The sequence below is a fragment of the Saccostrea echinata genome, unplaced genomic scaffold (assembly GCF_033153115.1).
Source record: "Saccostrea echinata isolate AGI-Se365-2 ecotype Australia unplaced genomic scaffold, CSIRO_AGI_Sech_v1 ptg000016l, whole genome shotgun sequence".
Lineage (NCBI taxonomy): Eukaryota > Metazoa > Mollusca > Bivalvia > Ostreida > Ostreidae > Saccostrea > Saccostrea echinata.
This window is the reverse complement of record NW_026889765.1, coordinates 13,342,622-13,366,608: the sequence shown is the minus strand read 5'-3', so window position 1 is coordinate 13,366,608 and position 23,987 is coordinate 13,342,622. Positions and strand designations below refer to the sequence as shown.

General features: G+C 34.2%; 1 protein-coding gene across 2 annotated transcripts in view; it reads left to right on the top strand.

Moving 5' to 3' along the window:
* Nucleotides 1-21,483, top strand: part of LOC133188454 (prostatic acid phosphatase-like) — a 109,396-nt gene extending 87,913 nt beyond the window's left edge. The window contains exons 10-12 of one of the 2 annotated variants that reach the window (XM_061323891.1): nucleotides 11,680-11,799; nucleotides 14,984-14,998; nucleotides 19,300-21,483. In XM_061323891.1, coding sequence (XP_061179875.1) covers nucleotides 11,680-11,799; nucleotides 14,984-14,998; nucleotides 19,300-19,439 — 275 coding nt within the window. In that variant the 3' untranslated portion in view covers nucleotides 19,440-21,483. The remainder of the gene's footprint in view (nucleotides 1-11,679; nucleotides 11,800-14,983; nucleotides 14,999-19,299) is intronic. The other variant, XM_061323892.1, reaches the window with a different exon arrangement.
* The last annotated feature ends 2,504 nt before the right edge of the window (nucleotides 21,484-23,987 follow it).

Genomic DNA, 23,987 nt, shown 5'->3' with positions numbered 1-23,987 from the left:
TGCCAAGTAAAGGTCAAAATTTGAAGCCCTTCACCAGTATATGGTGATGTCTCTATATGAGTGAAAAATTCTCGAATGGGGTGTAAAACAACATACAATCATTCAATCCTCAGGTAGTGTAGATTCTAAATTGTTCAAATCATCAAATCATGGCCCCTAGGGGTAGCGTGGGGCCAATAGGAAAACAAAGTTTTGAAATATAAAGGAAAAAGTCTTTAAAAATCTTGTTTTCAAGAAACATTGGGCCAGGAAAGCTGAAACTTACATGGAAGCATTCTGATGTAGTGTAATTCTAGATTCTTCAAGTCATGGCCCCCTGGGGTAGGGTGGAGCCACAATAGGAATTCAAAGTTTAACACTGAAATATAAAGGAAAAATCTTTTTCTAAAGAACCACTCTGCCAGAAAAGGAGAAAATTTCATGGAAACTTTCTTATGTAGTGTACATTAATTCTAAATTGTTCGAATCAAGGCCACCGGGAGTAGTATGGGGCCACAATTTTACATTGAAATATAAAGGAAAAGTCTTTAAAAATCTTCTCAAGGTCCACTGGTTCTGAAAAGATCTAACTAATGTGATGAAGTTTAGATTGGAAATTGATTGAATCATGTCCCCTAGGGGCGGGGTAGGTAATATTGATATGGAAGCATTCTTAGGAAGTGTAGACTGAAGTTTGTTCAAATCATGAACCCCATGGTCAGGGTGGGGCCACAATGGGGCATCAAAGTTTTCTGTCATTTCTGTCATAGGTATGTTAATAACTTTAAAAAATCTTCTCAAGACTAGCAAAGCCATGATTAGTCATAATAATTCAGAAACATTTTCAGGTAGTGTTAATTCAAAGGATGACTGCACTTAAGGACATGCGAAATTTGCGACAAAATAAACTTTCAAAACAAACATTTTTCTTTTCATTGGAAGAATGACCAACATCCAATCTACAACTTTATTTAATTACGTTTAATAAAAGTGTGTATTTACGAAGTTGGAATCTGTTTTCAAAGGCAGGGGTCATCACAATTTCTTGAATCTCCGTTCGATAATGAAGACGCCCACTTTTTTACTGACTTTATACATGGTCAGCACATGTTTGTCTATTGTTCTACGTTTAACAGTAGTTGTATATTTGCATAAATAATAATGTGTCAAAAGGAGATTAATAGACAAACATGCGCTCATGGTTAAATAGAGAAAAAAACTGCTTCTTCATACATTCGCTCCATGTGTTGTAACCAAGCGTTGTGACATGTTGAATATTATAAATCACCACGTGATTTCTCACCTCAGGTAACTTTGTGAATACTAAATTCCATCATGTGACTTGTAAGGTAGCATGTTTTGTGCTTACTAGGACATTGTGTTTGAACACGTTAAGTCATCTGGCATTGATATAAAATGTGCTTTAATTACATTGAGGTGCTTATATCATTAATTTCGTTTAGAAACCATTGTCAGAAGTGTATTTGTGCCATACAGAATAGAGAGGGAGATTGAAAAGAGTGATCACATTCTTTTTTCAAACATGTCATTGTTATTTATCAAGTCTAAATTTAGACCCATTCTTACAATGTTAGCTCCACCTCTCATGCATATCTAATGTTCAATCAAGGGCAGGTAAGTGTAAATTCACTATATTTGAAAAGCAGTAAGGACAAAAAACATAGAATCATTTTATTATATTACAGTCTAATATGGTTTTAAGATTTAAATTTGGTTCCAAATTGACAGGATTCTTTCATAAACATACAAAAGTGAAATAAGGTTTAGATATAAAAGCAACAGAAGCAACCGAAAAAGACCCAAAAACAGGCGTTAAGTGCAGTCATCCTTTATTCAAATCATGTCCCCCAGGGGTAGAGCAGAGCCACAATAGAAGATCAAACATGTAGGAAAAAATCTTGAAAAAAAATACTTTCAAAGCCATGATTAGTCAATGAAATGTGGATACATCCTTAGTCAGTGTAGATTCAAACCATACCCTCAACTCTGGATGGCATATTTGGGGCAATTAATATATCTAATTTTTTCAATACTAATCTGATTTCTACTTTTTCCTAGCCAGTGTGCTCAGGTGAGCGATGTGGCCCATGGATCTCTTGTTTTTCTATTGGATAAAGAGTTCCTTGAGTTTTGAAGGTTACCTGAATATAATGAGTTTCTCTGACTGAAATTTGGTGAAAACAAGATGTGTTTGTGAAACACTGATGCCCCCGTATGGCAACTTATAGCAAAGGTTTAACTTTCTCAAATGCAAATCAAATATGTTGGTACCCAAAGTAAGGTCTTGTCTTGAGGAATATACCTGTGAAATATGAAAGCCCTAGCAGCAACCATTGAATAGATATGGGAAAGTTAAAGTTTTTCAAAAGTAATTCAAACATCAAGGTCAAGGTCAAATGGTCAAAATTAATGGTGCCTAAGGAAAGGGCTTCTCACAAGAAATATACAGGTGAAATATGAAAGCCCTAGCAGCAACCATTGAATAGATACGGAAAAGGTTAAAGTTTTTCAAAAGTAAAAAAAACATCAAGGTCAAGGTCAAATGGTCAAAATTAATGGTGCCTAAGGAAAGGCCTTCTCACAAGAAATATACAGGTGAAATATGAAAGCTGAAGCACCAATCGTTCAAAAGTTATGACCAAGGTTAAAGTGTTTCAAAAGTAGGTCAAACTCCAAGGTCAAGGTCAATGGATTACAATTGTTGGTATCCAAAGGAAGGTCTTGTCACAAGGAAAAAAAAAAGTTAAATATGAAAGCCTGAGCAACAACTTTTCAAAAGTTGTGTCCAAGTTTAAAGTTTTCCAAAAGTAAGTCAAACTCCAAGGTCAAGGTCAAAGTTGTTGGTATCCAAAGAAAGGTCTTGCCACAAGGATTACATATGTAAAGTATTAAAGCCCTAGCACCAGCGATTCAAAAGTTATGGCCAAGGTTAAAGTTTTTTCAAAAGTAGGTCAAACTCCAAGGTCAAGGTCAAAGGGTCAAAGTTGTTGGTATTCAAAGAAAGGTCTTGTCACAAAGATTACATATGCTAAGTATGAAAGCCTTAGCACTAACCATTCAAAAGTTATGGCCAATGTTAAATATTTCAAAAGTAGGTCAAACTCCAAGGTCAAGGTCAAAAGGTCAAATATGATGGTACCCAAAGAAAGGTCTTGTCACAAGGAATACACATGTGAAATATGAAAGCCATAGCTCCAACCAATCAAAAGTTATGGGCAATGTTAAAGTTTTTGCGGACAAACAGACAGACAGACAGACAGACAAGGCAAAAACTATATACCCCCGAATCTTCGATACGGGGACATAAAAACTAGTTTATTGAGGACTCTGTGATAATTATCTTATTCATGTTAAAACTAAATGTTTCTTAGAGTCCAGAAATGAAGAAATTTTTCTTAAATTAATTATTAGCTCACCTGAGCTAAAGGCTCAAGTGAGCTTTTCTGATCAAAATTTGTCTGTTGTCTGTCATTATCGTTAACTTTTCACAATTTCATCTTCTTCTCCAGAACTACTGGGCCAATTTCAACCAAACTTGGCACAGAGTATCCTTGGGTGGGATTCAAGATTTTTGCAAATGAAGGGCCACGCCCTCTTCCAAGAGGACATAATTACAAATTAGTGAAAAATTAATGGCATATTTTAAAAAAAATTCTTTTCAAGAACCACTGGGCTAGGAAAGATGAAACTCATGTGGAATCATCCTCTGGTGGTGTAGATTCAAATTTGTTCAAATCATGACCCCCATGGGAAGGGCGGGGCCAAAATCGAAGATCAAAGTTTTACATAGGAATATACATGAAAAAAACTTTTAAAATCTTCTTCTCAAGAACAGCAAAGCCATGGTTGATCATATTTATATGGAAGCATCCTCAATTAGTGTATATCAAGTTTGTTCAAATCATGACCCCTGGGGGTAGGATGGGGCCGCAATGGATGATTAAAGTTTTTCATAGGAAAAATCTTTAAAAATCTTCTTCTCAAGAACAGCAAAGCCATGATTGATCATATTTAAATGAAAGCTTCCTCAGGTAGTTTGTTCAAATCATGACCCCCAGAAGAATAGAGGGGCCATAACAGGGGATCATAGTTATACAAAGGAATATAAAAGATATATCAATATTTTTTTAAGAAGAGCAAAGGCATCATGTGTCATATTAATTTTAGTGTAGATCCAAGTTTGTTCAAATCATGCCCCCCCCCCCCCAACCCCCTCTATATTTAAACTTTTCAATACTGATCTGATTTCTGCTTTTTCCTAGCCAAAGTGCTCAGGTGAGTGATATGGCCCCTGGGACTCTTGTTAAATTAATAATCAAACTAAGCCCCAATCAAAATGCTCTGCCATTAGGAATACACATTGTTTGCTAAATGTTTGGCCAAGATTTTCCTGGGTCTTACCATTTCTTACCATGCAGGTTATTTTTTATAATGAGTCCATTTGTCACAAATTGCCAAATCTCAGCAATAGAATGAGTGGATTAGGATATTTTTTTCTTAGTATGAGCATGGTGTCTTCACAACACAACTTCTCTGTATTGGGTGCGTTGTGTATCCAATGTGGATCAAGTATGGGTTCTTTCTGTTATATCTGATCCATTAATAATCTAAAGAAACTGAAATTTTAGGGAATTAAAAATTATTTTATTGGTGAGGTATTCAATTATTTTTTCTAGTTTTGATTTAATTACAAATTGCTCAATTAAGGACACATCTCTTTACAAACTTACTTTCACTGGGCACCCAGGACGAACACCATCTTTAACCATCTCCCTTCCTTCACTAAATCAAAACATCCAATTACTAACTGAACTTTTGGCAAGTCTTTTGTCTTCATAAACCTTGTAAAACTGCAAAGGATTTTCCACGATATACACAAGTACATTAAAATTTACAGCTGCTCCATGCTCAAGTACGATTAAGTCAACCATTTTTTTTATCTGAGTCATCTACATATTGACGTCATTTTCACATTGTGATGTCATAAACATGCAAAATATTACTGAACACATGCTATTTATAGATCTTGTTTATGACTATATGTATGCCAAATTTCATTCTGATCTGAATTGTGGTTATGTAGTTACAGAGTCTTGACTTTTTGATCACTCCTCGTATTACCAGCTTAGCCCCACCCAAGGGTTTAAACATTGGATTTCGGGAATGTGAATTTTAATTTTTTGAAGAATGCTTATTGTTTATTATATTTGGATTTGTAATGTTTTAAAATTATAAAAGCCCAGTTTTCAGTAGTTTGATTTCTTGTCATTGGTCATTTACAAAATTATTTTGTTAAAAAGCACTCTTATTGTACACACAAGTACTCTGAAGTTGATATTAAAAAGATGCTTGAGTTTCTGATTGACAATATCTGTGTAGTTTTTGGAGATCAGGTCTTCCAACAATATGTTGGAATTCCCATGGTACCAACTGCGCCCCCTTATTACATGTAGCAGACCTACTTTGTATTCATATGAAGCAGAATTTATTCAAAAACTTCTACATGAGAAGAAGAAAACACTTGCTGTGGCCTTCAACTTGACATTTCGATTTATCAAAGACGTATTATCAATTAACAGTAGTTACTTTCATTCATATGTTGACTCGATATATCCCAATGAGCTTGAAATAAAAGATGCCACAGATTCTGACACATCTGTTTCATATTTTGATATTTTACTAGAAAAAGACGTTAATGGTAACCTAACAACAAAGCTTTTTGATAAACGTATTGACTTCAACTTTTCAATCGTTAACTTCCCTTACTTATGTAGCAATATACCCTTATCACCTGCATATGGGGTTTATGTCTCTCAGTTGATGTGATACGCAAGAGCATGCTCTACGTATGAACAATTTCTAAAACGAGGCAAGCTATTGACAAACAAGTTGATGAAACTAAGATATCAACAGTCTCATTTGAAGTCATCTTTTCGCAAGTTTTACAGTCGATACAATGACCTTGTCAGCACATACTACCCATCATTGAGTCAAATGCTGACTGACATATTTTATACTAATTGTTAGGCCATTATTTACACACTGAACTGTCTACAGGTTTTTCCATTTTTTCTTCCCGATCATGTCAAGGAGCACACAGTGGGTGTGACTGGTCGGCAGGGGATGCTCACTCCTCCATGGCACCCGATCCCACCTCTAAATTTTGAGGATCGTGTTTTGCTCTGCTCCAAATTTGTATCGTTTCATTGGACTTTCGAGATTGAATACTGTTCGTTATCTTCATATTTCATTCTGAATGTTGAGTGTATGATCGTGATGATGCCATATTGAATTTTATGTATTTTTTTTACACAGGGTCCAATAATCTACTTTGCTTGTTTTTATATATATATACCAGTATATATATATATATATACAGTAAAACTTGTCTAATCCGGCGACCAGTGGTTCCAAAATTTTTGGCCGGATTAGACAACATCCGGATTGGAGAAAATTTAACCGTTATAGCAAGTTAAAAATTGCATAGATATAAACAAAGAGTAGTAAATAAATACTTGTTCAAATGTGTCATTTTTTTACATTTCACTTGAAAAAATCATCTATTTCGTGTGTATTGAACTCTGTTTGTTCTTCAGAATTTTCATTTCTGTTTAAGTTTTATATCTCTGTCATTCATTAATTTGAAAATCGTTAAATGTTTTAAACGCACGCCAAAACCTCACCGTAGCTGTAAATATTATTTTGTTATAGAGACAAATTCCTTATTAATTTCTTTCTTTTAAAATTAATATGTTTGAATATTTAGACACTGTGAGTATTTGTTAATTTCAAATGTTATAATGAATATTGGACCAAAATCTTTTATCGTTATGGTCGTTGTAAACTAGCAACACAAAGGGAAGTAATTCGAATTGCACATTGTGCACGCAAAACGAAAGTAGAAAGGAGGTCATGAATAAGTCTCCAAGTTTTTCTATAGACATTGCTACCCGCAACCATCACTATCACTCTTTCTTTTCCGAGTTTCTTCGCCTTACTTGAGCCATTGATGATTTTTTTATCACGTTTGTCAAAATCTTAACTGTCGATACAGGATAGATCATTAGCGGGACAATAATTACCCCACGCGAGACTTCTCTAATGACCAGTGGGCACAGGTAAAAATAAGTGGCCGAATTAGAGGAGATAATTTGTACTAATTATGAGCAGTTAGTTCTGTAAATAGCGGCCGGTTTACAGAATAGGCAAGATCCAGATTGAACAACATTTATTAAACATAAATTATAAAGAAAATTCAAGGGACTAAAATATTACGCCGGACTGAACAACATGCCGGAATGCACAACATCCCGATTCAACAAGTTTTACTTTATATATATATATATATATATATATATATATATATATATATATATATATATATATATATATATATATATATATATATATATATTAGGGATGGCAATGAATATTCAAACATTTGAATATTCATTAGATGAGTTGATATTCGAATACGAATTTAAGATTCGAATATTCGGTGTTTTCAGATTTCATAAAAAAAAAGTACTGTGATTAATAAATTTTTATTAGAATAGTGCTGGAATTATCCCTGTTTAATTTACTAGCGATCAATTTCGATCGCCTGATTTCTTACACTACTTTCTTAGCTTATAAATCTACTAAATAACATGTATTTTGTTTTGAGTAAGGTGTTAAAGAATTGTACAATAATGCTTTATGTATAATACAAAACGTACTTTCATAGTTTTTATTAGTTAGATACAATCAGATCTAGAATTGAGGACAACAAATGAAATCTAGGAATGTCTTAATGGCGTGAAGAGTATACACATATACTTATCAAAATAAAATTAATTGATCATTGAATGAATGTCTGATAGAATTAATCTGTAATTAATATTGTAAAGGGCTTAATTTCAGAATAAATGTGTAAATTACTTGATTATCTCGGGTTGTACATAATCATGAATTTTATATTCATTATCGGGAAATAAGTTAATTACCTAGGAAAATTGTCTATGGAAATATTTGTTTACATTGTATCAAAGATTATAATCATATCACTTATCAGGCAGATAATTGTAATTTATTATACGTATTGAAATCTGAACAGTATACCGTTACGACTATCTTGCCTTTTGTAAGACGACTGGTTCCTCAGTTGGAGCTACTATAAATACACATTTCATTTGTTAAAATTATACTTTTCTACATTTAAATAAATTATTTATTTCAAACATAGACAAATATCAAATGGAATTTCTTATTGTACACCTACAAAAGTCTTAATACAATTTTACTTCCAATATAAGCATTCCTATGCTAAACCTTTCATGAGAGTAGGATGATGCATATTTAAGATAAAACAGATTTTATTTATTTTATCGAATATTCGAATATATTCGAAAACTTTCATTGAATATTCGAATATGAATTATTGACAAAATTGACATCCCTTATATATATATATATATATATATATATATCTGTAGCCTTTAGAAGAGACAAAAATTTGAAAGACATTTTAGTTTATAGAAAGCATAACAATTTATTATACCCCACGCAATAAGTTGCGGGGGGTATAATGTTTTTGACCCGTCCGTCAGTCAGTCAGTCAGTCTGTCAGTCCTGTTTTTTTTGTCAGGGGAACTCCTCTTAAACCGCTGCGCAGAATTTCGTCAAACTTTGCAGATATTTAGGACACAATGTGTAGATCTGCATATTACCAGGAAATTCTGATTCCTTTATTTTTCTGGGAATTTCAGCACTTTTCAACTTAGATTTTTGGCCATATCTTGTGTAGATGTGCATATTACCAGGAAATTCTGAATCCATTATTTTTGCCCTAAGAGTTTTGTCTATTATTGAAGAAACTTTCCAGCTAGGTAATAAGGAAATTCACTGGAACCAGCTTTTGTAATGAATTTTTATGTGAAATATTTTATGACCTTAAAAAACCCCTATTGATTTTGAGATCAAAATATTAATGATTTAACACACACGCACACACAAAATCTTGGATAGTTCTCACCCCCACCCCCACTCCCATCAAATTGGTGCTTAATTGCCTTAAATAATTTCATAAGAACAGTATATAAACAAATTCATATGACTACATCATAATTTTGTTTCCATCAATTATTTAAATGTGTAAATTGTCATGTGTTGGACATGGACTTACACTCATTAACAAATCAAAATCACTGAGGAATTTAAATAACAGTTTGTCAGCATAACTCCTGCACTGAATTTCCGGAAACTTATAGGTATTTCAGACATAATGTATAGATTTGTATATTACCAAGAAATTTTGATTCCATTATTTATCTAGAAACTTCAGCCCAATTAAATTTGTAACATACAAAGATTTGAATGTCTTTATATGCAAGAAGTTTTGATGTGATGATTTTTTGCAAGTAATGCCCCTTTTTTGAATTATACTGTGTAATTAAAAAGCACTGTGCCATTCATTACGTGTTGCATTGTGGAATTTTGGGGGAGCGTGGGGTATGTGAGCTTGCTCACTTTTTCTTTCATTTTTTAAGAAAGGAAAATTTATTTGAGCCGTGTGGAGCTTAAAAATGTATTCTGTGTAAATATGTTGTTAATACCAGCCAGTTCGAAGATAATAATGGAAACATCTTTCAGATAAAAAATTATATCAATTGTAAATCTACGAATGTTGTGTATGGAGTTTTTTTGTAAGAAGTGTAACAAAATAGTGTATGTGGGAGAAACTGACGGGAGTTTATATCAGAGACATGTTCTGAATTTATCTTTAATCAGAAGAGAAACAAATGACCCTGTGGCTGCTCATTTTTATTCAGGCATACACACAGTAGATGATTATAATATAATAGGCATTGAAAAACTGTATAAGAATGGCATTTAAATGTAAATATAGAGAAAATCTATAGAAGGAAAAGTTAAATACTTAATATGTACCATTTGGCATCAACAAAAGGGAACACTTCTGTCCTTGAATAACATAATGAACATTTGTGTGTTACTGAATACTGTGATTTTTTTTTTAAAGATATATATTTTCATACGCTTTAAAATCACCTTTTTTTGTATATACATATATGTAAATAGTATTTTATCTAATGCCCTCATAAGTTGGTATTTTGTATGGTATGATAAAACTCATGTTAATACAATTATAATATTTGCTCTCGCAATATTTTCAATGTTTTTAGTGCCATTTCATTGCATGACATTGCCTCTCAGTTTGTATGTTCACTGTGATGTCATAATACATTGTTCAATGTTGAGTTGCTATGCATTCAAATAAACACGACTGATGAAGGCCGGTAACACGGTCGAAATATTTCAAAAAGTGTTTGAAAGTTTTTTATTTATATATATATATATATATATATATATATATATATATATATATATATATATATATATATATATATATATATATATATATATGTTATATTTAGAGTACGAGTTTCCTACTGTATCGGAGATACAGGGCGGGGCTTAAGGCGAGAGCGATAGCTCGAGCCGGGCCCCGCCCTGTATCTCCGATACAGTAGGAAACGAGTATTCTAAATGACTTGTGACATGACCTTTCTTATGACCTCGCTAATTTACATGTGTTTTTGGGTATATATCTCTCAACCAATCAGATGATTTTGCAGAAAGTTGATTTAGTACCCAATTTTTAGCAATCACAACTGAAATGCCGAGTGAGGTGGACGTGCAGGTATTTATCAATTTAACTAATTATAATTATGAGATGCATTATATAATATTTTTTCCCAAAATTTAATTTATATTTGATTCCTTTCTATTTAGCTCTTCCTGACTTTTTTTTTAATGTAAGCTACGAATTTAGTGCAAAACATTTTGATACATAAGAATCATATTTGGGAATGTATTTGAAGCAAAAATGTTTCGGGGAGCACTGTCGGGGAGGTTGTATTCTGAGAGAAATGTCGGACAATGTCATCGACTGGTCCATACATGCTCCAAATTGAAATAAACAAATGTAAGAAAGGGGGCATATTACCTTCATGTTTGAAAAAAGAATGTAGAGGAACCAAACTGAAAGGTAGATCCAGCACTCACTCACGCGCGTCGGTATCCCCCCTTTCGAGTTTTTTCTTTTAATTTTTTTGGCTTTCGTAAATTATGTTTGCTAAACTTGTATACACTTTTAATTTATCAACACGAAACGATCACGCTCATATAGTGTCAGGCCTGATTATGAATCTAACCACCCCCCACCCCCCCACGAAACCCCCGATTTTCCAGTTAGGACATTTTTTTTTCCGAAGAAAACCATTTGTGTACTGCCCCCACTCTCTCCTTTCTAAAATCTTTGAATCCGCCACTGGTAACTTTACGTTGTAAAATTCTATTCTTAATTCATCTCAAATTTTGAATAAATACTAACAGCGCTATCTTACGATTTGATTGATTCTTATGTCTATATCATTTAAGATACGGATTCAGTTTTCCGTCATCGCTAAAAATAAATCATACTGTATCGTTGATATTTTGCAGATACAGTACAGTTTCTGCTCATTTGCATAAGAAACACCTACTAAAAGTGTTCTGTATCGCAGTTATTGTACGGCTGACTTCAAAGGAAAACTTGCCGGGTCATGTCACAAATATATTTAATGGTTACATACAATCAAACATAGTATCTTATTGGCTCCTGTGATTTTTTATATTTAGGATGCAAAGATAGCTGCTCCTTTTCAAATTTTACCAGTTTACTATCGGACATGATGGTCACAGATATCAAAACAGAATGTCAATTAGAAAAGCCTAGGTCCAGAAAAAGTCAGACTCCAGGTGAGTTCTACAGGCAGTAAGCAATGTGGAGCAATTAAGTGAAATGTAAACAAAAATTTTTTTTCCATGTACAGTAAAACCCTGTTATCGTAAAGTTCTTGGGACCTGAGAATTTACTTCATAATTCATTATATCCTTATAACGAATTCGTTAAAGTATAAAAAAGTAGCGAATTCACAATATAGATTTTTTCCTTTAAGTATGACTACCAACTATATTCAGGGAAGTATAAAATACTAAATTTACCTTGCAGTTCAAACATTTTCAGATGTATATAGCATTCTAAATAAAAAATAAATATACTTTAAAATCCATGTCAGTTTAATATTTTAAAAATTGAGTTCTTTGAAAATTCGCTATAAAAGATGTAAATTTCGTTACTTTTAACTTCTAAAGTGCACAGAATCAGTTCACTAGCTATAACCAGAAATTTGCTATATCCAAGTTTGTTATATCGGTAATATTTTATAGGGAATTGTTGAGAACTTCGCTAGGGATTGAAAAAAACTTTACTTTATCAGTAAATTCACTATATCTGTGTTCATACTAAACAAGTTTTACTGTAATCAGAAATTACTTTTTTTGTTGTTTTAAAAATTACATTTCTACAACTTGAGCAGTGATACATGTCTTCAACAGAAAAAAAATATGTAGTACATGTATGTTGTGATAAGAAATAGATGGTTTAAGTAAGGATTAATTAGCACTTCTTACTTTTGTGTCTTAATTACCTAATTTAGGATACAGAAAAAGCAAATTTCTACCTATTACAGCAATAAACCATTTTGGGTTTATGCAGTAAAAAGCTGTTATGAAGAACATGCTTAAATAAGGAAAGTTGCAAGGAACTTTTTAGATGGCCCCTATTGATTTTGAGGTCACAAGGTCAAGGGTCAAGCATCAGAATATATTGACCACTCAATAACTTCTGAACCCATTGCTAACAGACATCAAACTTGGTACACTGATTTTTTTAAAGGAGTAAATGACCTCTATGAGGTCACAAAGTCAAAGGGCAGGAGTCAAACTGGACATGAGAAGATATTGACCACTCAATATCTTGAAAAACTTATGCTGAAAAGACAACAAACTTGAAACACTGGAGTCCCTCTAAGAAGTAAATTACTCCTAAGAATATTTAGATCTTACAGATATGAAACTTAGTTTTATATTTACTCCTGTCTAGTGGATGATCAATTGTTTTTACTGTAATTACAGATATTACAAATTTAAACTTGTTCCCATTTGAGCTCACCTAAATGAAGTCGATATGAGCTTATGCTATACTGTTGGCGTCGGAGTTAGCGTTGGTGTCCCTGTTTAAGTTTTAGGAGCAAGTCCATTCCCAAGTAACTATAAGCCCAACTTGGACCAAACTTGCATAGATGATGCATCTAAAGTTGGAAACTTCCAGACTTGCTTCAGATGCTGGATCTGACCTACATTTTCCAGATGAGTGACCAGGTTAAAGTTTTTGGAGTAGGTCCATTCCCAAGTAACTATAATCCCTACCTGGACCAAACTTGCATGGATGATGCATCAATGGACACTACAAGACTTGCTACTGATTCTGGATCTGACCCTTACAAGATGAGTGACCAGCATAAAGTTTTCGAGCAGATCCATTCCCAAGTAAAGCCTCAGTCAGATTTCCCGGCCGGTGGCCTTAGACCGGTGGTAATCAGTGATGTGAGTGATGCCCCAACATCATTCCTCATCAGCCAAGTAGTCCTTTAACACATCTGTCACAGCAACAGGCATCTTACAGAGGCTGAATGAATGTTGTAAATGCGAAAAATAACACACTTATAAAGGCAATATTATAAATTATAATATTTGTATTTATTATAAATATTACTTATAATTATTATTGATAATAATGTTATATAATAATAATTATCATTTATAATATTTATATTAAATTTATATTATTATATATTTATATATTAATAAATTATATTATATTTATAATAAATTATAATATTTATATTAAATATAATATTATAAATAAGCATCGCTCATCATAGACCAATATATATTACAACGCTCATACATTGGTGAACATTGTTCATGCATCGGTCGTACATTGGTCGACTATGGGCCAATGTTTGGTCGAACTTCGACCGATGATCGGACGATGTCTCTTGCCCACCACTCACCCCCAATGACCTCAGTTTCAACGGACACTGGACAATGCTCGGCCATACATCAGCCGATCCTTGAAAGATGTGCTAATGATGGGTTGCTGATGAGGAGTGATTTGGGGGCATCGGTGGAGACTTCGCTGATTTTTAACAACAACTTATTTTCATCCGATGACCCCCACCGATTCACCCGATGGCCTCAGTCACTGTCCAATTACTATGGGTGTCTGGCTGGCAACCATACCATTTTTATAAAAAAAAACACATAGGTTGCCCATTGTATACCCCATCGCTGGATAATGTGACTGATACTTAACTATAAGCTCTACCTGGACCAAACTTGCATTGATGATGCATCTAGGAATGGACACAACCCAACCTGCTTCAGATGCTGGATCTGACTCATATTTTCAAGCTGAGAGAATTTAGCCATTCTTTAACCAAATTAGCATGGATGATGTATCTAGGGACTTTCTTCGTATGCTGAATCTGACCTACATTTTCCAGATGAGTGAGCAGGATAATGTTTTTGGAGTAGCTCTATAATTATATGGCTTGTTTAAACTTGCATGGATGATGCATCTAAGAATGCATGGCCATAGAAATCGGGGGGGGGGGGGGGGGGGGGGGGGGGCATGCCCCCAATAATTCTGCCAACATATAGATTACTATAGAAAACATAGCTACTATATGCTTGTGCCCCCTCAATAAAAACGTTTGATGACCTTTTTTTTTTCTTGTCAAGGAATTTTTGGTAGTTGACAGTGCCCCCCCCCCCCAACTGAAAATGTATGGCTGTGCCCCCCTCCCCCCCCCCCCCAACTGAAATTGCTTCCTACAGGCCTGGGATGGACACTTCAAGACTTGCTTCGGATGTTGGAACTGACCAACATTTTCTTGATCAGTGAACAGGTCAAAGTCTTTAGAGCATGTCCATTTCCAAGTAACTTTAAGTTCAACTTAAACAAAACTTACATGGATATTGATCTTAGGATTCACACTACTTAGAAAGAAATAATGTGAATTTGTCTTACCCATAGATAATATTCCACGAGGTGAGCTTTGATTACCTATGTTTAACATTTTCATAATGTGGGGCATATATGGTTTTTTTTTGAATGATTTCTTGTTCTTTCTTGATTTTGAACAGTTTCAGTTTCTTCTTAGGCCAATACTTAAAAGGAATTTTCAGTGTATTTGCAATTTCACATTGTCAGATATATTAATTTTAAAATTTTACATGTGATTCAAATTTTTTGTCAAATCTATTCAAAACCTCCAGGCACATGTAAAGAATAGATTTTCTAACTTCATTTTCAGAGATAGACTACAAACAGCTAGGTCCTATTGTGTTATCAATAGTGTTTGTTGTGGTTATGTCATTGACAATGTTATGTCGTTGAATTCACAAATCTGTATTTGATATAATTTTCTTTCTCATTTTACTTTTCCATTTCAGTATTAATTAACTTTGATTGATTTCCTTTTTTGTAATAAAATAATTATATGTGTAATTGAGTTTTGGTGTTATAAATCATAAACAAAAGGCTCATGGGATACAATTCTCATCTGAGTAGCCTAAACTGCTATTTTCAGAAAAGATTCAATTACCCTGTGACTTTATATTATAACCTCACCCTAACTCTGAGGAGTATTTGAATCTACATGTGTGTGTGTTGGGGGGGGGGGGGGGGGCTTTGATATCAATATGATTAAATGTCATTGACATTGTGGAAAATAAAGTTATGGAGAATAAAACTCATTTCCGGTTAGCCTTTATGACCCAGAATTTAATTCAGATTCTAGCCAACTCTAACTTACAGCCCATAGCTTGAAAAAAGTTAAATCCAAAGAACTTAAAAACATTTGCAAATTAAATATTCTATTGTGGTTCTTAAGAATTTTTTTTTAGCTCACCTGAGCTGAAAGCTCATGTGAGCTTTTCTAATCACATTTTGTCTGTAGTCCGTCTGTCCGTCTGTCTGTAAACTTTTCACATTTTTGACTTCTTCTCTAGAACCACAGGACCAATTTCAACCAAACTTGCCACAAAGCATCCTTTGGTGAAGGGGATTTAAATTTGTTCAAATGAAGGGCCTCGCCCTCTTCCAAGGGAAGATGATTAAGAACTGGTGAAAATTTGGTGTCATCTTTTGAAAATCTCCTTCTCAAGAACCATTGGGCTAGAAAAGTTAAAACTTATGTGAAACCTTCATTACATAGTGTAAATTCAAGTTTGTTCAAATTATGACCCCCGGGGGCAGGGTGGGGTCACAATGAGGGATCAATTTTTTACATAGGAATATATAGAAAAAAAATCTTTAAAAAACTTCTTCTCAAGAACAACAAAGCCACAACTAGTCATATTGATATGGATATGTATATGGAAGCATCCTCAGGTAGTGTATATTCAAGGCGGTTCGAATCATGACCCCCAGGGGTAGGGTGGGCCCACAATGGGGGATCAAAGTTTTACATAGGAATATATAGGAAAAATCTCCAAAAATCTTTTCAAGAACAGGAAAGCCATGATTAGTTCTATTGATATGGAAGCATTTCCAGGTATTGTAGATTCGAGTTTGTTCAAGGCATCCTCCAGTAGTAGGGTGGGGCTATAATGGGGGATCAAAGTTATACAAAAGAACATTTATAGGAAATATCTTTAAAAATCTTCTTGTCAAGAACAACAAAGCCATGATTAGTCATATTGATATGGAAGCATCCTCAGGTAGTGTAGATTCAAGTTTGTTCAAATCATGACACCCCCACCCCCCACGGGTAGGGTGGCAGACATCTTTGAAATTCCATTTTCAAGAACAGCAAAGCCATGATTAGTTATATGAATACAGATGCATCCTCAGAAAGTTAAGATTCAGTTTCATTGAAAACATTGCACCTGGGGGTAGGGTAAACCTAGAACAGGCGATCAAAGCTTTACATATGAATACATGTATATAGGAGAAGAAATCTGCTGATGAAGAACAGCAGGGCCATATTGACTCAGGTGAGCATTGTGGCCAATGGACCTCTTGTTGATTTTTTTAATGCTATCTGCTTTCATCAGCCTTCCTGCAACTTGTGTCATCAGTTGAACATTCTCAAGTTCTTCTGTGGAACTACTATACCCATTTCAATCAATTTTGGCATATGACATTTATGGGTGAAGGGAAAAATTTTTGATTTTCATGGTACCAACTCATTGAGGAATGGGGGGAAACCATCAACATTAATGCAGTTAAAAAAAAATTACTCCTGAACATCACGCAGTCAAACTCTTGGCATGATTGTACCAAAATTGTAAAATCCATGGCTCCTAGATCAGGGTGTCTGGTGTTAGGGTGGAGCTCCAAAAATTATATAGTGAAAATGCATAATTTTTTCTCCCTGTTGATTATTAAGCAAGCAAACTAAGTGCATGATGATGATGAACAAGGGTGTCAAAATTATAAAATTCATGCCTCAGGGTCAGGGGTTATGGGGTTAGGGTGGGGCTCTAGTGATTGTATAGTGAAAGTGCATTATTGCTGATAAATTCTTCTTCTCTGCTCCTGGGTCTTTAATTGAAATTCATAGCCCTAGGGGTAGAGGTCCTGTTGTTAGGATGGGGCCATATTGATTATACAGTATAAATGCATTATTTCCTTCAATGTTTTCTCTCCTTCAGGTGTTAAGCAAAGTTAACATACTAAGTTCCTGGTTTTTAAGAGCACGAGTACCTCTGGAATTATGAATGCCATGGCCCCTGGGTCAGTGGTTAGAGCAGGGCTCTAATATATAGTGGAAATGCATTAATCCTTTTAAAAATCTTTTCTGCTTCTTAGTATTCAGCAGATACACTAAATGCATGGTTATGATGAGTAAGGATGCCTCTTCCAGAATTGTGTAATTCATAACCCCAGGCTCAGGTGTCTGGTTGATTGATTACATAGGAAAATATGGGAATTTTTTAAAAAAAATCTTTTTCTCAAGAATAGCAAAGGTATGATTAAACATATTGATATGGAAGCATCCTCAGCTAGTGTAGATATAAATTTGTTCAAATTAAACCCCCCAAAGGTAGGATGGGCCCAAATGAATATGTAGGAAATATCTTTAAAATCTTTTGTCAAGAACAAAAAGCCATGTTTTGTCAAATTCATGTAGAAGCATCCTCGGGTAGTGTAAATTTAGATTCATTCAAATGAATGATCCACGGGTTAAGGTGGAGCCACAATGGGTGAGCAAGTTTCATATAGAATATATAGGAAAATCTTTTAAAATTTTCTTGTTCGAAACAGCAAAGCCATGATTAGTCATATTTCTATGGAAGTTTCCATGCCCTTGGGGTCCTTGGGCTACAAAAAGTAATTAAATAAAGTTTTACACATATGGAGAAATAAATCTGATTGTCTAATTTGTATATTTCTGCCATATTGCATTTTTCCAAACAAATTTTAAGAGATATATAAAGATATCTTAAAGATGCACCCCGTCCATGTTGCCATGGTTAGATATTCTCTGTCTAATGTTACATGAAATGTAAAATAAAAATAATGAATGCTAAAATCAGCCTGCCATTTCTAATGAAAAATCATAAACATATAGAGTGTTATATCCTATATTGAAATTTTCCATGCTTTAATCTTCCAAACTGGCTAAGTTTCATTGGTGTATGCCATGTAACAAATATCTAACCAGGTCCCTATAGTCATAAGTAGGCTGAAATTAAAAGTTAGTATCCATTTTATTAGGAATTCTGCAACATTTTTCACGCTATAATTATTGTTTCTATCACATATAAACACTTAAAATATAATATGTTGTGAAGCATATTATACAGTTATATTTCAGCAGTTTGATAGGGGGTGAAAAATTATATAATAAAACAATAAATACTCAATTTTGAATGATTGTTATTAAAGGTCAGATGATACGTTCCTCAAATATCTGTTTTGTATACATGTATCTTCGTAAATTATGAAAAAAATATTCAAAATTATAATTACCTTGTGATTTCTAAACTGGTTTCTTAAAAAAATCAAAACGCTAAAAAAATGTGATATTCGCAAATTAAATTATTTCCAAAAGGATTACATAGGAAACACCATCTTCTGGTATCTTGCACAAATACTTCATAAGGTACCTTAAATTTTTGTGAAAAAACATGTTAAAGTAACAGTACTTCAATGACAAAATGTCATAAAAAATTATATATTATTGAGGAACGTATCGTCTGTCCTTAAAGGTGTTTAGACTCTGTTGTACTAGTGTTTGCATAATTTTTATTTACAACAGTGCTTTAAAACACACAATTTGATTGGTTGATGAAAATGTAAGCAATTTATGGTTAGTCAAGAGGAACTGTTCTTATTTTCAGGGGATTCTTTTATGGGTGTTGCTATTTTGGGAGCACTGACAGGACTGTTTTTGGTCATTCTGGTTGGAGCCTATTGGATTTACTGTAAACAAAAAAACAATACTACATATCAGCTTATACCATTGACTGAGGAACCCTGAAAAAACAGAAACTACTAAGGATATTGAGAAAGTGCTCATAATTTGACAAGGAATAAGAGCAAATAAATTTATTGTTTATAAATTGTAAAGGTTTAAATTACTCTGAACATAAGATAATATTGTCCAACCAGTATCTTGTGAACCTTTTGCGTAAAAGACATCGAATTTGGCACTATGGCACCCCTAAGGAGTAGAAGACCTAGTTGGTGTTTAAGTCACAAGGTTTGTGGACATGATAGAGATCAAATTTTAGTATTATGGTTGCCCCAGACTAGTGGATAACCAATTGTACTTGACAGAGATTTAAACAACTTGTGCACTAGTTTTTGGATTCAATGAATCATGTTGCTATGGTTACAGAGAATATAAAAATTTCAGTGCAACTTTCCAAAACTCTACTCTTCCAACCGTTTTGACCGTCACGGTAGCTCAGTCGGTAGAGCACTCCATGATCTGAAGGTCGTATGTTCAAATCACGGCCGCAACTGACATGTAAGTCTATGGAATGCCTCAACTGCCTTATGTGGAGAACATTCATTATATGCTGATACTTTGACATTATTTGCTGATACTTTAACATTATATGCTGATAGTTTGTCATTATATGCTGATAGTTTGTCATTATATGTTATATGCTGATACTTCAACATTATATGCTGATACTTTAACATTATATGATGATTGATTGATTTTATGTTGTTTAACGTCCCATTCGAGAATTTTTCACTCATATAGGAACGTCACCATATACCGGTGAAGGGCTTTAAATTTTGACCTTTACTCGGCACTCAGGGCCATTGAGCAGTGAGGGATCTTTATCGTGCCAACGCCTGCCTTGACACGGGGCCTTGGTTTTTAAGGTTTCATCCGAAGGACCTGCAACTTTCACTTCAAAGTGCTGAGCGCATGGCGAAGGACTAGTTGCTACTCATTTTTTATCGACTTGGGTCATTCGCGGCTGAGATTTGAACTCACGACCTCCCGATCATGGAGCAAGCGCTCTACCGACTGAGCTACCGTGAACAGTACATTATATGATGATACTTTAACATAATATGATGATACTTCATTATATGGTGCTTTAAAAGATAACGTACGCTCAACTAGGACCTAAGGTCACCTGCTCATTCACAACTATCAAACCTGTTTACTCCGCGACAAAATATAGTGCATTGCAACTGCAAAGTGAAAGTTGAGTAAATCCTTCTACTGGAAGCCTTTACATATGTAATATACAACTAACAGATATTGCATGTCTTTAAAGTATAATCATCTGATGTTAGAAAAGATACAAAAGAGGGTCAAGCAAGCAACATTAACTATTAAATTTTAGAGCTATATGATATAATTTATATGCTAATGAATTACGTCAGGTGACCTGTGGTCTCCCTTATGATAAACCACGTTACGCGACCGTATCAAAGTAACACACTAGCAAACCTCTGGTCTCCTTATTAATATATCAGAGTAGGTGACCTTTTGTCTCTGCATGCGCAGATCTACCAGGAAGGGGGGATTAATTAGATCATGCCCTCCTTGGATTTTTCACTGATACTTTTAGATAATGGTATAATGATTTGGTGATAAATTACGTTAGGTGACCTCTGGTCTCCCAAATAATATACCAAAAGTAGGAAACCTTAGCAATATACCGGTAACACTCTAGCTATTCCTCTGGCCTCCATATTGATATTACAGAAAAGGTGTTTCCCTTGTATTTGATGAGTGAAAATTTAATGGAAGGGAGATGCTGAACTCAAGTCACCACCCCCGCTAGATCTGTAAATGGCGAAACAAAACTAACCAAAAATAGACTTATCAAAAATACTTAGAAAACACAGACCCCTTGAGAATTTTTTCTTAGAATGATATACATGTTTATGAAGACAAGCAAATTGTCCAAACACACAACTCCATTGCGACGAAATAAATTTAGTAATTATGGAGAAATTGTGTACCTTTTTGTTTTTGCTTGTCATTAAAATCAGAGTCTGTGTTCGGAAAATAATACTTCATATTAATAATAAAATAATTCTTCATCCTCCATCGTGTTCATGTTCTTCTTCGCCCTATAACTATAGTCCTGCTGGACACGTTATTACTGGTGACGTAAATATAGTTAATAATGAGGAACTTAGATCACTAATTTTAAAAGGTCCTAAATTTAGGGAACCCAGATCCTTCAACTGGCGTCGGAATTTCATAAATATTATGGATTCTGTAGAGGACTACGCCAGGCGATGGACCAGACATGAAAAAGAAGACCTTGAAATAGCGCATTAAAAGATTGAGAGGCAATATGAAAACCATCTATCCTTCTGTATTCAATAATCCAGAAGTGAAAAAAGAATTAGATAGATTACATGATCAGTACGTACTGGTCCCTGCTGACAAAGCAGGTAACAACATTGTTTGTAAGGCTCATTATATTAAATGTATTTTAGAGGAACTTGGATTTAATTCTACAAGTGGTAATCCAACTTATACTCATAGTTCCCTTTCTAAGGAAGAAATTCTTCAAAATCATATGTCAGTTTTGAATATTTTTAATATTCCAAACAACCAAAATGAATTTGAATTACCATATTTATATTGGATTCCGAAACTTCATAAAAATCCTTACAAACAAAGATACATAGCGGGTTCCAGTAAATGTTCAACCAAGCCTCTATCTTTACTCCTCACTAAGATATTAACAGTGGTGAAGGAGAAACTTCAAGAGTACTGTGCAACAATATATTCTAGAAGTGGTGTAAATCAGATGTGGATACTTAAAAATTCCAAGGAACTTTTGGAAAATTTGGAATCACAAGATTTTACCAAAATCAACAGATTAAAAACTTACGACTTTTCAACTTTGTACACAACCATTCCCCACGATAAATTAAAGTCCAGGCTTTTTGATATCATTGACAGCTGCTTTTTCAATAAAAATCGTTAATATACTTACCTTGTCATTGGTCATTTGCAAAATTATTTTGTTAAAAAACATTCTGATTGTTCACACAAGTACTCTGAAGTTGACATTAAAAAGATGCTTGAGTTTCTGATTGACAATATCTATGTGGTTTTTGGAAACCAGGTCTTCCAACAATCTATTGGAATTCCCTTGGGTACCAATTGCGCCCCGTTATTAGCAGACCTTTTTTTGTATTCATATGAAGCAGAATTTGTCCAAAATCTTGTACGTGAAAAGAAGAAAACACTTGCTGTGGCCTTCAACTCGACATTTAGATATATCGACGACGTATTGTCAATTAACAATGGCTATTTCCATTCTTATGTCGATACGATATATCCTTGTGAACTTGAGATAAAAGATACCACAGAGTCTGACACATCTGTTTCATATTTGGATATTTTACTTGAAAAAGACGTTAATGGTAATCTAACAACCAAGCTTTATGATAAACGTGATGACTTTAATTTTTCAATCGTCAACTTCCCTTACTTATGCAGCAATATACCTTCATCACCTGCATACGGGGTATGTATCTCTCAGTTGATTCGATACGCAAGAGCATGCTCTACGTATGTACAATTTCTAAAACGAGGTAAATTATTGACAAATAAGTTGATGAAACAAGAATATCAGCTGTCTCGTTTAAAGTCATCATTTCGTAAGTTCTATGGTCGATACAATGACCTTGTCAGCAAATACAATTTATCATTGAGTCAAATGCTGACTGACGTTTTTCACACTAATTGTTAGGCCATTATTTACACACTGAATTGTCGACGGATTTTTCCGTTATTTCCCGATCATGATAAGGAGCACACGGCGGGTGTGACCGGTCGGCAGGGGATGCTCACTCCTCCATGGCACCTGATCCCACCTCTGATGTTTGGAGGTCCGTGTTTGCTCTGCTCCTATTTTGTATTGATTAATGGACTTTTGAGCTTGAATACTGTTCGTTATCTCCATATATTTCATGCCACACCTTTTAACCTATTATCGCCTTACAACACTAGGTGACCTTTTGGTCTCCCTAATAATGTACAATATAAGGTGACCTCTCGTCTCCGTATTCATACATAACTTCATGTGACCTCTGGTCCCCCTAATGATAGTACAATATAGGGTGTCCTCTGGTCTCCGTATTTATATATAACTTTGTGTGACCTATCTCCTGGGAAATTAAGTGTTTAAAACTTTCCGACAACAAAAATGCTAACGATGGAATGGCACTTCATTATAAACTTAGGTCGGTAAGGTGAATTCTGGAAATCTAAAAATTACACTCGAACAATCCGAATCCTAGGACTTGACTGATTAATGATGTTGCATGTAACATATAAATAATAAAATATAACGATGTCAATTAGCACAATTCTGAGTATGAGTGACAAATGGCTTAGATAGAATAACTCATGATATGTTGAGTAAATTGATTAAATCGACACCTTTTGAGTTATATGGTTATTAGGATTAATAAAGTCTTTCATGTTGTTTAAAGTAATTACAGTTGTTTAAAAGTATATTTCAAAGTCAGCTAAAACATGTCACTAAAATTGTTTTATCAAAAATTACACCTTGATAGACCTTTG